General features: G+C 51.8%; 1 protein-coding gene across 3 annotated transcripts in view; it reads left to right on the top strand.

The window, feature by feature from the left end:
• Positions 1–14,819, top strand: part of SEPTIN9 (septin 9) — a 260,220-nt gene that overhangs the window by 141,179 nt on the left and 104,222 nt on the right. For all 3 annotated transcript variants that reach the window (XM_073312122.1, XM_073312124.1, XM_073312123.1), the window contains one exon: positions 2,808–3,467. In XM_073312122.1, coding sequence (XP_073168223.1) covers positions 2,808–3,467 — 660 coding nt within the window. The remainder of the gene's footprint in view (positions 1–2,807; positions 3,468–14,819) is intronic.

Below are 14,819 nucleotides of genomic sequence, written 5' to 3'. Positions count from 1 at the left end.
GCAGCAAATCGGTGCAATCTCCATCACAGCCGTTCCCCCCCCCCCCCACCATGCTATATTGCAGCCAAGCGCTTTCCCAGCAGTTGGCTGGCCTGTACTTTGCAGCACTCGAGCTCATGACGAGGGGAGGAGGAACCTCCTGAACATAAGCATAACTAACGAATGGTTGGGCGGCTGCGTGTCAGCAGCTGCATTTACAATCTGCTGGCAGAGTGGCGCTGGAGTTCCTGCCACGTGGAACGCTTTCCTGACCCTGTACGCTGGAGAGAGCTGGAGCAGATGGTTCCTATTTCTGAGTGGGGAGGCTGCTGCTCTGACAAATACATGTGTCAAGAGGGTCTGAGAGTTCACAGGCCTCTCTTCCTTCTCCTCTGGGTTCAGGCGCTTTCCTCCACTCTGGAATTAATACTTGCCTTATAGTCGGGACAAGCACCGCTGCTTCTGGAATATATGGGACCAAGCTGATGGGACAGCTCCTGAGCAGCATGTGTGTCGTTCTTCATGGGCCAAACTCGGACATTTGTATTACAGCGCCTGGGCCTTTGCCTGATTGTTGTTGAGATAGGGGAGTACGTGCACCCTGATCTGGGGGGCAGGGCAGCAGGCACCATTCAATAGCCACCCTATTACAGAAAGGCAGATGGCCACCCTATTCACTATGCCACCACGGTAGGGCTGCTACTTCCAAGACTGGCCCTGTGTTTTCTAAGGAGGAGCTGGCAGGTAGTAGACCTAACTCATTGCCTGACTAGAAAGACACTGACCTGTCCTGAAGTTCTCTTGCCCTTAGTCCCTGTCTCTGCAATTGCACAGTGGTAGGCTCCTAGACTAGAGAACCCAGCAGGAGCTAACGCTGCTTTAGGCAGCTACTCCTGGTGAGAGCATCCATCAGGCTTGGAAGGGATCATGCAGCTGCATGCTGACTCCCCCCTCTTTTGCTCCCAAATTTCAGTGGAGTCCCAACCCCACAGAGCTCATGCACAGAGGGGAAGCAGGGTTTGGTGCTGATGCTTTCTCCACACCTCCTTGGCCTGTCCCACCATGCTATCGTTGCGTGTGACAGGTGGGGAGACGCCAGGGCTTGTTTCTCTTCCGTGCACCCTGGTCCCCTGGCTAAGGGTGCTGTGCAGTAAGTAGGTTTTAGGACATTACCATAGCACAGGGAGGCAGAGTAACTGAGAGTAGCTATGATTTCTTCTCTCCCTCTCCCACTTTCCCTCCTGTTGTGCACGTGCTGTTCACCTCTTGCTCCCTGTGCCTGACGTTCAGGGACTGGAGTGGGTCCTGTGGGCTGTGGAGTTGATGCCTTCTCTTCAGGTGCCTATTCCTTTAACGGGGGGATAACTCCAGGGGTGGGCAGGGTCAGTCATACCTGGCCAGTCTGACATGAACCAGGCTGGGATCTGACAGGGGCTGACCCTGGGCTAATGTGGGGATCATCAGGTTGGAGGAGTTTATAATAATAGTTGATGGAAGAGAGATGGATTGATGTGGATGGACCCAGCCTGCTAGGATACTCTGTGCTTCCTTTGATTTCTGAAGTGCAGGTCCAGCGAACTCAGGTTTCTGGGGCCGTGCAATACTTATTGGCTTTCCCCAGACAGATTCCTGGGTCGGGGATTTCAGAGTTGCCTTTTTAGTGGGAAAACTGTCTCCATGTGTTAAAGGGGCCAGAGCAAATGCTGTGGGCCCCTTGAGACTGGGACAGCAAGAACAGCAGAAAATTTCACTTTCAATGACATGCAGCTTTGTAGCGCCTCTCAGACAGGCTGATTACTCAGGTCTAGTATGTGAATGACTGAAAGCAGTGGTGTAAAGACATTCTGCAGTCTATTGATTAAACCAAAGCACTCGGTGCTAAGCTCACATTGAAGCCTAAGCCTGAGAACCAGAACTCCTGAGTGTTATTGCTGGCTGTGTGCAATGCTGGATGAATCACTTAGCAGCACTGTATCTCAGTTTCCCCATCAGTAAAATGAGGCTGATCATGGTTTGTTCTGTAATAGTGTCCAGAGGCCCAACCAGCACTTCCCTGCCCCAAAGGAGCTGTGGCAAAGCTAAATTCATGAACATTTTAAAAGCGCATTGCGATCCTTGGGTAGAAGGCTCTTGAGAAATACATAGTATTGTTATAGAGGATTTATTCAGAGTCTGGTCCCTTGTTATTAAAATATAACCAGCTTCTCTCTCAGTGGTATGTTTATTGGGGATTTCCTGGTCTTCTCCAGTTGTTTTGGACACTTTCATGAGGGTGGGTTTGGATTACTTTGCTCCAAGTGACCCACTCGACCCTCAGAAGTTGTATATGTACCACCGCGTCCTTGGAGGTGGAATCGCGCTGGCTGGCTACTCAGAGTGTAACTGAGCTAAAGCCAGCCAGCAGGCCCTCATTAGGACCTGGTTCCAGGCTGCCTTGTACCTTGTGAAGTCATTTACACCTGTGCAAAGCAGGAGACAAGACATTACCCCCAGGATGAGTGGAGAATGCTAATAAGGTAATAACTTGTACTAGAGGTGTAAAAGATACTCAAGTTGTGGTTAGATTTCTAGGAATTGGGATTCCTGGATTCTAGTCTTATTTCCAGCACTGACTCGCTGTGTAAGTACCATAGGGGTACTTTGGGTAAGTTCCATAAGTTCTCTGTTACTTAGTTCCCCCACGTATTCAGCGGGAGTACTGATCCTCCTTAACCATCTCTTGAGTGTGGGATGGAAGTCTTGAAGGTTCATGAACATTGGTAAAGTGTGCTGTGATCCTCTCATGAAGATGCTGTTGTTAAATTCTGAATTCTGTTCATGTATTTCAGCTCTGAAGCGATCTTTCGAGGTAGAGGAGGTAGACCAGTCTCCGAACACTTCTACGCCGCAAAGACGGACCCCGAACCCTCTCCTCAGGTCCACTGTATCCAGTTCCACACAGAAATTCCAGGATCTTGGTGCCAGGAATTCAGACACACCTGCCAGACATGCAGACCCTCCAGGCCAAAGGTCGCCTAAGTCGTCTCTGAGGAGGGTGGAGCTCTCTGGACCCAAACTTCCTGAGCCTGTGTCACGAAGAACAGAAATCTCCATTGATATCTCATCCAAGCAAGTGGAGAACTCCACTCCAGGGTTATCAAGGTTTGGCCTCAAGAGAGCAGAGGGGCTGGGGCACAAACCCCCTGAGCCCACTCCAAGAAGGACTGAGATCACTATAGGCAAGCCTCAGGAGCCTGCTGTCCGGAGGATGGAAGCCCCCACCTCAAAGATCCCGGAGCTGCCCCAGCGGAGAGCTGACACAGCCAGTGCCCCTGTGCCGGATGTTGCCACCAAACGGGTAGAAATCCAGGTGGCAAAGTCTCCAGAGGTCCCAGTCCCACCTGTCAGGCAGATGGAAAATTTGGAGCCTTCCTTGACCAGTCAGTATCTCCAACCAGAATCAAAGGCGCAACCAGTAATGGCTGAAATCCCGCCAAAGAGTCCAGAGGGTAAGTAGAATCCTGGGCAAATGCTTGTGTAACATGCTGGCTAAGTATATGTCTGCCCATGTCTCCCCCTAGTGGCTGTCCCACAAGGGGGGCAACAGCCAGCTGCTACTTGTTCACAGCTAACTGTTACTCCCTTAGTTCATGTCGTGAGGTCTGGTGCTGAAGGTCCTGGGTTCTGTACCCGCTGGTGTCCGAATGAATATAGTCATGCGTCCATTACGCTTGGATTTATTGAGACTTCTGGAACTGCTGGGGGCACTGCAGAATTTTCATTAAGTGGCCCCATGAGACCACAAAGCTTGCTGCAAGTGGAATGAGAAAATATCCCCCTCCCCCTTACCTCAGCTGTTTGCCAGGCTTGTAAAATGGGACACTGCTCTCACTTTTGGCCCTAATCTTGGGCCCACCCGCCTTGACTGTGTCTCCTTAAGAAAAGCAGCCACTGGGGTGACGTGAAAGGTGCGGACATGGCGCCTGCATTGCTTGCTGTTTCATTGCAGTGCTGACGCTTGTGGGACTCCAGCACTGTGTCAGCAGTTATTGTCCTGCTGGGGCAGCCACCCAGCCTCTCTCTTAGCAGGAATCAGGAGCTCTTTCCCTCTGGCCCCTGTAGCCAGATGCTGTAATTGTGTCATGGACTGGAGCCACTGTGAAATTGGAGCCCTGTTTTACATTAGCTCTATCTTGTTTTTGATTAATCCTGCATTAGGCATTAAAGCTGGCTCCCCTCCCCCAGCGGCGCCGGGACCTTTATTCCCCCCCACTTCTGTTCTAAAGAGATTTTTGTTCTGTTCCAGCTCTTTGGTTATTTTTCCATTCCCCAGTCCCCTCCTCTGCTAGGTGCAGCACTGGCATCGAAGGCCATAACCTTCCCTCCTCGCCCTGCTCTTCTCCAGGGCTCACGCAAGCCGATCCCTTGTGGGGTGAAGTGTTACAGCTGAAACAGGCCGCTGGGCGGACTGTGCATGTCCAGTGAGTTACGCAGCCCGCCCTTCTCGCCCCCCAATTCACTCAGTCCAGCCAGGAGTTAACCAGACTTCCTTACAAGGCAACGTCTGTCAGCCTGTCCAGCGCTATTGTTCAGTTGCTTTGTTAGCTCGGGAGGGTGGTTGGAGACCATAGAAAAGCTGCCTTCTTCATCGCGCCCTCCCCTTTCTGCTGCAGGCCTGTCGCATGCGGACCCGGCCGTGGGTGTCCAGGCCTCCTGCGGCTTTTGCCATTACCTGTCAGGAGCCTCCCTGCTGCTCTACGCCGCAAGCTGGGCTGCTTGGTTGTGGGAGTGACTGCTGCCAGCAGAGGCTGTTAGGGTGGGGTTTTGCTTGGGGGAGACCTGGCCCTGTAGTAACACTTGGACAAGTAGAGCATGATTTTCACCCCCTCCCTACACGCATACATTCTGCCATTGGCTGCTGGACCCGTTCATTGGCATTAGGCGGGGGCAGCGGAGAAGTGCCTTGGTCTGAGGACCTGGCCTCTCAGGTGTTAGCATTGCTCCAGGTGGCCTCCCATTCAAAAGTGTCCATGGAAACAGGAAAGCCATATTATCTGATACCGAAGCTGTGCTGGGCCCTCTCCAGGCTTGGGCCTAGCCCCAGGAGGACCCTGTGTGAAGTCAACTGCACAGGGCCCCATCCAGCTCACTCCCCCTTCACTTCCACGTACGCTTGATGCTGCTGCTTGCCTCTGACCCCTCGTCCCTGAGCTGTTGTGAGACTCTCTGGTCTCTAGCGAGCCCTCCCTCCCTCCCCACCTGGCCTAGGGCATGAAGCTGGCAGCGCTGAAGGGCATCATTTAGCGATTGGGTGCGAGCGCGTGAGGAGTTGGTCTCTGCCATTGGCTCAGCTCTCACTGACCTTAACGGGAGCTGCAGCTGCTCAGGGCTTCTGAAAATCAGGCTCAAATCACATCAAGTTGGGCGCCCAAAAGCTGAGGCACCGAAAGAGTGCCACATTTTTGATGCAAGTGACTTGCTCAAGATCTGAGGGTGAGTCAGTGGCGGAGCTGGGCTTTGAACCCCCAAATCCTGACTCCCAGTCCTTTGTGCTAACCATGAGCCCACAGAGTTTACAATATGTGGAATGAGGAAATGGTGAAGTCCCCCTTGTCCCAACTGTGTGTAGCCTTTGTAAGAAGAGAGGAACAGCCTTGGTGGGACTGAGGGAGGGGAAGCAGCCTAGGACAGCTGCAGTTATCTCAGTAAACAAATTCTGATTATCTGTGGCTGAGTGATATCAAAGAAACAGCACAATAAGCCATAAAAGCACTATAGGCCAATCCACTTTGCCTCATCCCACTCCGGGTTTAACATAGCCTGGATAATCCCAGAGAGACCATCCGCCCAGTGAGATGCTCGGTGGGTCTGATCCTGCCAGGCGTGGAGCTCCTTCTGGGTGGCGCAGAGCCCTATCCGCTCCCACTGACGCTGAGCACAACATCACGCAGGATCGGGCCCTTTGTTAGGTACTGGAAACAGTGTCTAAGCTACAGAATCCCTGGACAGCTGCCTGGAAGTGGGGGTGTCTTTAAATCAAAGGGGCTCCACAATCCCAAAACAGGTTTCAGAGAAGCAGCTGTTTTAGTCTGTATTCGCAAAAAGAAAAGGGGTACTTGTGGCACCTTAGAGACTAACCAATTTATGTGAGCATAAGCTTTCGTGAGCTACAGCTCACTTCATCGGAATGCAGCTCACAAAAGCTCATGCTCACATAAATTGGTTAGTCTCTAAGGTGCCACAAGTACTCCTTTTCTTAATCCCAAGACAGCTGCTGAGGGTGAGGTTTACACGGCAGCTGTCTGGGGTACGATTTACAGAACGAGGCAGCCGTGCTCGGTGGGAGTGACATAAAGGGAGCTTTCAGGCCCAGGGAGGCTCCAAGTCCAATAAAAGAGCTGAAGAAACTGAGTTAAAAGGCTCATCCTCCTGGTCACTCTTTCCCAGCTCAGATTTACAGCCCAAGAGCTAGTGCAATATCCCCACTGCACCCCTCAAGCCCCAGCACCCCTTCCCCGTCCCCCACTGATATCTTAGCCACTCTCCGTTGTGAACTCTAAGCTGCCTATGCAATCACAGCTCCTTGGGTCACTTTCCCTGCCAGACCCCATTGTGGGGCACTCCCTCCCTGTGAATGGCTGTGTAGTGCCCGCTCTGGAGGAGCGCTCTCTGCTGTGGCCTAGTGGGAATGTCGGAGATCTGGCATTTTATGGGACTGCCCATTGTTTGTCTTGCCTGGCAGCGGAGGAGCATCCTGCCCCCTTAGCCCTGTGGAGGGAGGAGCTTTGATCGGCACCCTGCTCACTGAGCATGGGCAAAGCAAGCAGAGCTGATGTCTGGAGAAGCCGTGGACTTTGAGAGCCAAGGGGGGGTCCCTTCAGTGGTAGGAGAAAGAGAGAAGGCTTCTTGGAACCCCCTGAGAAGACGTTACTACATAATCCCCCCGCCAAACACACACACAGTCTTTGGGGGGTAATGAGATGCTTCCCTTACCTTTCCAAGATGGAAGGAGTGGCTGGGGTGGGGGCTGCTCTGCTTCCCACTCTTAAAAGCCCACAGGGCACCACTGGCTGCCATGCTACAAAGGCTAGGACTTCTCAGCTCGGCTGATGGATGCTCCGTGTCCAAGCTAGTAGAGTGATAATGGAGGAAAGTCTGCTCTGAAGAGTAGGTGAGGACTAACCACTCCAAGTGAGGCCCATGAGGTCTGTGATGTTTTCATAGCTCTGAGCTGTAGTACAACTGGGTCTGCTAGCAGGGTGGGGACTGTGATAGGGGTGCCGTCCTGGAAGAGATGTGCCCAGAGCCTATATGTGAGTGCGGAGAGGCAGGCCACGGCTGAGCCCCACAAAAAAGAAACTGGATAATCCCTCTACCCAGTGGGGTCTTGGTAGGTGGCTTCTCTCATCTGTGTTGAAGGGGCCAAGGGACAGACCTGTCATCCCAGGCTGTCCTTCCCTAGGATTGAGTTTGGTGTGGGAAGAAATCGCTTCAAAGCTGCTCGTGGACCTGAGACCAAATGAAACAACCCAAGAGAAAAACAAGCTCTCCCCTTAAACAAATCCATCCCGTTGGGAGCTGGAAACGGGACCGATTTACAGCAGGGGTGAATTTGGCCCTGTGACTAAAAGAAGCTTTGATTTGGAGGGCGATGATAGCTTGGCAACTCAGCTGCTTCCTGCCCAAGGGAGCTGAGGGCTGCAAACAGTCCCGAGTTCTTGTCCGACAGCCAGGATTAGGAACTGCCGTCCTCCCCAGTTGTCCCTGCACTGCAGAGCAAAGTGCATTCCCTTGGAGATGCATGGCTGGCTGCAGGTGAGACTGCCAGGTCTCTACGCATGCTGCAGCTGTGTCCCTGCAGTGGCACTTGCCCCTGTCTCACTTGGCAGTTGTGACACCTGGATTGATGCCCTGCTTCCTCTACCTGGGAAATGCTCCCAGAGGTTGGGTCAGGCATGATGCTGCAACATGATGTTCGTGGAAACTCCCCTCCACCCCAGCCCCCTGCTACCCCTACAGTGGAGCCTCAAAAACAGCCCAGAAGTAATTAACCCCTTGTGCCTGCCTCTAGCTTGTTGAGATTTTATTTCCCTTCAGCTCCAGCGGTCAGTGACTTGTCTGTGTTCTCATGCTGTTCCCCTCCCCCTCACCCCACTGCTGCTGTCACCACCACCTTTGCTGAGGGTCTCAGGAAAGTGTGTGATGCAGGAAGGAGGCTGGTTGGAGATGAGCTGTCACCTGGAGCTCAGCAGCTCTGAAAGAAACGGCAGGAAAAGGAAGCCAAACAAATGGAGCAGCTAGCTGTGGTGAAACTGCCATTGCGGGGTAGGAGGGGGAGCAGTTAGTTTGTATTGAGGTTGCCGTAGAGCGCGATTTCCACCTGCATAGCTTCAAAAGCCTCATGGCAGTTTGCCAGGCACTGGAGGGCTGTGCCTAATTTGCATTTTAATTTACATGCATATTTAAATCCAAATATTATTGTGCACAACCTGATTATCTGTCTCTTGCTTTTATTCCCCCTCTACATTTATTTGCATTAGTTTAATGCTGTTTTGACAGCCCTGGAGACTGGAATCCCCAATAGCAGCTATCCCTAGGACAAGCAGCAGTCATGCAAACTCTTCCTCCCTTCCTCTCTCATGCCCTGCCACCTGACCTGAAGGGAACTTTTCTAGTGGAGGAGGGTGTAGTCAGTCCTCCAGGTCTGTTCATTCCTTGGCTTTTCCTCTGAGAGTGACGACTCTTGTGAGGACGCCGTCCACTGCGCAGGCGATTGTGACAGCCGGTTCGCTTAATGCGACAGCAGCCAACATCAGATGGTGGTAACCTTTGTTTCCTGCCACCTTCCTAAGCAGGATTTGAACTGATGACAGGCTACTTCCAGTCCGCTGGAAGCATGGTCCAGTGGTTAAGTTGCTAGGCTGGGTTCAGTGGTTAAGTTGCTAGTTCAGTTCCTGCTCTGCCATATGTTTTATTTTGTGACTGTGGGCGAGTTGCTTGGGGTACGTGTGCACTGCAACTAAATACCCGCGCCTGGCCCAGCTCAGCTGACTCCTGCTCCCTGGGCTCTGGCAGTGGAGCTGTAAAATTGTGGTGTAGACGTTTGGGCTCATCTGCACCCCTCAGCTCAGACTCCAGAGCTCAGGCTCCAGCCAAAGCCCAAATGTGTCTACTGCAATTTTACAGTCCGGCCGTAACCTCCGTGCTGGAGCCTGAGTCAGCTGACATGGGCCAGGCACAGGAGTTTAACTGCAGTGCAGACATACCTCAAGTCTCTCTTTGCATCCGCTCCCCCCTCGGTAAAGTGGGGATAATAGCAGTTGTGTACCTCACAGGGGTGTTTCTGAGGATGAATGAATTACAGACTGAGAGGGGCCCAGATGCAATGGTGGTAGGGCCCAGATAAGTACTGAATGTGGGCTGAGCTTCCTTGACAGATGAGCAGAATTTGCAGGTTGGTTCACTTTGCCAGCAGTAACTGCTTACTGCTGCTAGGTTGTGTCCTCACTCTGCAGCTCTGGGCAGAGGATGGTTTCAAACTACATTGTCTCTCAGGCCGTACTTCGGATACTTTGAGCGAGACACATGAAGGACTGAAGCGGGCCCTGGGAGGATGGGGGGTGGGGGGGGGGGGGAGTAATGTTATCAGCTAGACTATTCCACCTCTGCAGTAGGTGGCAGGAGGCAGCCTCAGATATGGTATAGTCTATAGGCAACAGCATCACTGTAAACAACGTGCAAACAGCTTCCTCAAAGCGTTACCGCAGGCCCAGCAAGCCTGCTGGGGAAAGCCTGGGTGGAGAGCACAGCTGTGCACCAAAGGGTCAAGTAGCAAACCCCTACGGTTGGGCCAGGGGTGCCCAAAGCTCACCAGCTCCAGGGCAGCTTTCCACGTGTCCAAGGGATACATGCACCTTCCATAAAGGAGCCTCCTGAAGCCAGCCTCTTCTTTAATACAGGCGTGCTGTCCATGGACACTGTGGTTCCCAGCATGCTGTGCTCCATCCATCTGAGTGGCTGGCTGGGCTGCACCTCTGAGAACGTGTCCTTGGGGGCACGCTGTAGGCGTGTGGACTGAATCTTCGGCACGCTGACGCTGGGGTTAGGGAATGGGCCTGGCGATGCATCTCCCTCTGCTGTGGCCCTATGGACCTTGAAACAGCTGTGGAATAGATGGGCAATATTGTCCTTGCTTCATCCCCTCCTGCCCCTGTTGTGTCCCCTAGCTTAACCTGATCCACTCCAGAACATCCCCTGGGCTGGGGACTTTGTGCCTGGTAAGGGGGTGCTCTGCACTGGGAAGGGTGTTCACAGCTGCTATGCTGCCCCTTTCCACCAGTTCAAGGCAGGCAGGACTCTGCCTCAGGTGTGTTAGTGCCCGGATGTGGGTCCCTGCCCTGGTGGTGCAGGCATTGGTCAGCTCTACAATTTCTCTTCTCAGGTGTGTGCTTTGTTACTGCCTTCCAAACAGCCTCTCCTCTGCTGCCTGTTGCCAGGCAGCACCTAGGCACCTGCCTTCCTCACTGCCTCCACAGTGCCCCTCTCCAAGCTCCTGGAGGCATGTATGCTTCACAGCTGCTGCATACTGTGTCCCTTGATGTCCAGGTGCCGGGCTAAACCAGGAGGGGAGCACTTGACATTTTTGGGGGCAGGTTTTATCCCCGCCCCCTGAGACTGTGCAGCTGTTGTCATTTGCCTGGAGCCTGGATATTAGCTCCTTGGCCTCTGTTGGCTTGGCAGATGGTGCAAGGAGAATTGTGTTAGGTGCAGCACGAGAATTCCCTTCCATGTTGTCTCTGGGACAGGGGAACCGGGAGGGAGGAGTAGGAGGGAGCCATGTGCATATGAACCAGCATATGACATCCACAGACACTTCTCAATAGAAGGATTTTGAGGGCTTCCCTTTGGTTTGGATGGGTGCCAGCCTAATCCTTTAGGAAGAGCCTCGTATAATTTGTAATTACTAATTCTGCAAGAGCCCTCTTGTCTGGGGAGATGAACAGCATGTCTCAGCTGTTTCTGGTATTCATGGTTCCATCCATGGCCTCTTGTCACTAATGTTGCAATTTTGAGTGCTCTAAACTCACACACTCAGTCTACACACCTGCTTACAGACACACAAATGTACCTATACACACACGTGCACAAATGCATACCTACACATCACAAATATATATTCAAACACACGCTCTGCATATGCACGTAATACATACACGGATGCATTAGAACCACAAAAACTGCTGGAGACACTCCAGGGATAGATGACCTGGGTCCGGCTGTCTCTACAGTTGAAGCCTTTCTATGTCCAGTTCTTCTTTTTATTTAATTGTTGGGAAAGGGTAGGTTCTCCTACTGGCATCTCATGGCAAGCATTACACCAGTGCAGGGAGCAGCAGCTGTTTTCTATGCTTACAGTAGAGGTCTAGAACTTCTGGGTTTTCTCGCCTCCTCCACTCCTCATTTACTTTGTCATCTTGGGCAGGTTATCTCCTCTCTCTGGGCCTTGGGATTCCCCTCTGTAAAATGGGTATAATTCTTTTGAGCTCCCTTTTGGGTGTGGTGCGGCTTAATTCATCTCTTTATATTGCACTGCTTTACCGTCTTTGGTGAAAGGGGCTCTGTCGCATGCCCAGTGGTGGTGGTAAAGGGTAAGGAATCCACACGGCTCTCTCAGAGCAGGTCTGAGTCCTGGAGGCAATGGGTTTGATACAGCACATGGAACGAGGCTCAAGAAGTTGTCTGTGTCACTCAGTTTGCAGCCCTCTTGTGACAAGTAGAAGATGGTCAGTCTCCAGGATGGTTGAATTGGCCTGCAATTTCCCTGGCAGTAAATTTTACTTTGAAAAGTAAAAGGTAAATAACAGGATAGCCTGCCACCTTTTGTCTGATGAAGAAAGTAGCACTAATGAGTTTTGAAAGGAATTCAGTCTAGTTCCCCTCAGGTAGAAAGATTGAGAGGGGACGTGTGTGGGGGTCGGTGGGTGTACATTGTGTCAACAGGTTATTCCTGAGGAAGAGCATCCAAACCTCCAGCTTTTATTCTACATTCCTTTCATCTCCTCAGTGGACTCTCTGAAGAAGTGTTCTAGTGGCTAGAGTGGCTGTCTGAAAGTCAGGACTCCTTGGTTCTCTTACAGACTCTGCTGCCAGCTTGCTGCATGAGGCAAGTCACTTTTTGTCTCTGCCTCCGTTTACCCATTAAATGTGGGGTACGGACGCTTTAGCCACAGAATAGCTATAGGACAGGCAGTGGCAGAGCAATCTTCCCCACTTCTCCCTCTACATCCTCTGCTCCAGGGACCTCTTCTGCAGGTGAAAGGATAGTTCAGTAGCACAGTTTCCCATGTCCATTCAGTTGTTGGCCTCTGCTGAAGACACCCAGACAGAAAACCCCAGCTTACTTATGACAGGCCCTTGAACAGCTTCCAGATGCCAAAAGCTTTTTGCCATCACTGAGGTAGGCTGGATTGGAGGTGGTGACTGGAGATGAAAGGTTCCATCTCCTGCTCCCTGTCCTCTCCCCATACTCCTCTTGTGCTTACCCACTAAGGTTGCAGCTTTTCCCCTGGTAACAAACCTCCTTTACAATCAGTCCATGAACACTCAATGTAGAAGGCCATAGGTGCTCCCGGAACTTCGGTAAATTTTTCCTCGTTAGTCAATTATTTCTCGTTCTGGCCCCGGCTCCTCCTTGTTCAACCCCTGGGTTGTATTTGGAGGTGAGGCTCAGTTGCAATACCTGGTGCATTTGGAAATCTTCCTTGATCTGATACGAAAGCGGTGTGAAGTGGCTTCCCCTTGAAAGCACATGCTGTGCCTTCAGTGCTGGCCCAGGCTCTGGGAAAGTTGTCCTGGCCGCATGCTGCCAGCAAAATAGGTCATATTTAGAAAGCCACCAGCTTGAAGTTGGCACTGATGAAACTAATTTTCTCTTTGCTTTTTTGCCTGATTTTCATTCCTGCCAGCTCTAACTGGCAGCGGAGCAAGGAGTTTAGCAAATGCCTGGCTCTGGAAAGGTTAGAAAGACCCTCTGTGTGTCAGTCATGAGAGGAAAGAGTTCATTTGCTGGTGTCACTGAGAGCCCCATCTCCACACTTGCCCTCAAAGGAGAAGAGGGTCTGTTTGACCAGGTCTGCTCGGGAAAGGTATGGGGGTCCTCGGGTTTGTAAAGGGCAGAAGGGTGTTATAAGAGAAGCCATTGTGTCAGTGACTACTGACTGCAACCACGTGATGTGGGTATAACTTTGTCTCATTCTGACCAATGGCATATGCTTGGGGCCAAGAAAAGCCCATAAGTCTCCTATCGGCTCTCTCACGCCTTCACTACCATTATCGTGTGGCTAGTTTAGTCCCCTCGATCCCCACCCATGGGTTCTCAGAGTGCCTTCGTGCATATGCTCTAGGCTGAGGACACCGCAGAGTTTAATGTCACTCCACAGAGTCATTGTCCTGCCCTTGCCCAGCACTAGGATCTCATTGCCTTTATCCCTCCATTTTTTGGCTGCTGTTCTCTCCAGGACTCTCCCCAGCAGGCATGGAGAAACGAAGGCAGATAAGATAAACTAGTACCAGGTACCTTCACCCAAAACCTGAACTCAGCCTTCCTCTGAAGCGGCTACTAATGGCCACTGTCACTAGATGGACCTTAGATCTGATTGGGTGTGACATTTTTTGTGTTCCCATGAGCCTGCCTTGATTCTTGGTTTGGCTTCCAAAGCTTTCCAATAACTTTTTAAAAACCTATTTTTTCTTGGAAACAGCCTCTGCCCTTCCTGGCCCCCGCTGGGGAAGCCAGAGAAGTGCTGGGAAATCTGATGGGAGGTGAGCGAGGTTCCCAGCCCTGTTTTGCTGTCCCAGGAGGTTCAGGAATTTAGAGAAGGTGTGGTGAAGCATCTGAGCATTTGGGTGCTTCTCCAAACTGAACCCCAAACACCACCCTGTAACCTAGGTGGCCACTCAAAGCTGATGAAAAGAGTTGCCCGGGGAGGCAAACTCTCTGACCCTCTCTGTGAGGAGGGACATCTTCAGAAAAGGGCTTTTTTTGCCTTTGGAGGAATCTGAGAGGCGAATGCCTCACTGCCAGGACAAGGCTCCTGTGAGGAAGACCCTATCACAAGGGTCCATTGAGAAGAGGGCCCCATTGGTTTGGGGGAGGTGTGGGCGCGTGGGGCTCTTCTCATCCAGAGAGGTTTGGGGATGGAAAGGTGGAATGTGCTATTCAAATACCATTGTGTCTACTTTATCAAGGCCCTCTTGGGATGTGGCTCTCTGGCCTAGTTGTAAAGGGGGTGGGGAGGGGAAGGGGAGTTAAAGAGATTTAAAAGACAACAAACAAAGCAACTCTACCTGAAATGAAAAGGCCAGGGTTGAGTAATCCTTTCCAAGTCCCTGAGTGGCACAACAGTTTAACTGCACTAAGAGATTAAACCTGTGGGGAAGCATTTCCTTACAACCAGCTGACACACTGGGGCTAGATTGGGTGCTGCAGCCGAACATACCCGAGAGAGACTGCGAGCAGGGAGGGGACTGGGGAATGAAAAATGCACCGAGTCCAACGCTGTGTATATGTAGTAGGCGCCAAATATGAGATAATCTGGAAAAAAGGAAAATCTGCAGCGCCAGTTATTTGGAAAGAAAGAGAGGAAAGAGGAGAGAGCGCAAGGGGGAGATGTGCCTGTCTCACTACAGAGGTTGCACACAGTCTGGAGAGCAACATGAATTTGACAACAGAGGAAGCTCTCTGTTCACACTCTATTCCCCTCTCCCATACCCCCAGGCAGGTACCGCATAGGCAGCAGCAGAGCAAGCTTCCCCCTCCTCTGCCAGCGTTCCTTGATCTTGCTCTGGAATGGCAACAAGAA

The sequence above is a fragment of the Lepidochelys kempii genome, chromosome 14, assembly GCF_965140265.1.
Source record: "Lepidochelys kempii isolate rLepKem1 chromosome 14, rLepKem1.hap2, whole genome shotgun sequence".
In the NCBI taxonomy this organism is placed as follows: domain Eukaryota; kingdom Metazoa; phylum Chordata; order Testudines; family Cheloniidae; genus Lepidochelys; species Lepidochelys kempii.
This window is presented reverse-complemented; position numbering and strand designations above follow the sequence as displayed.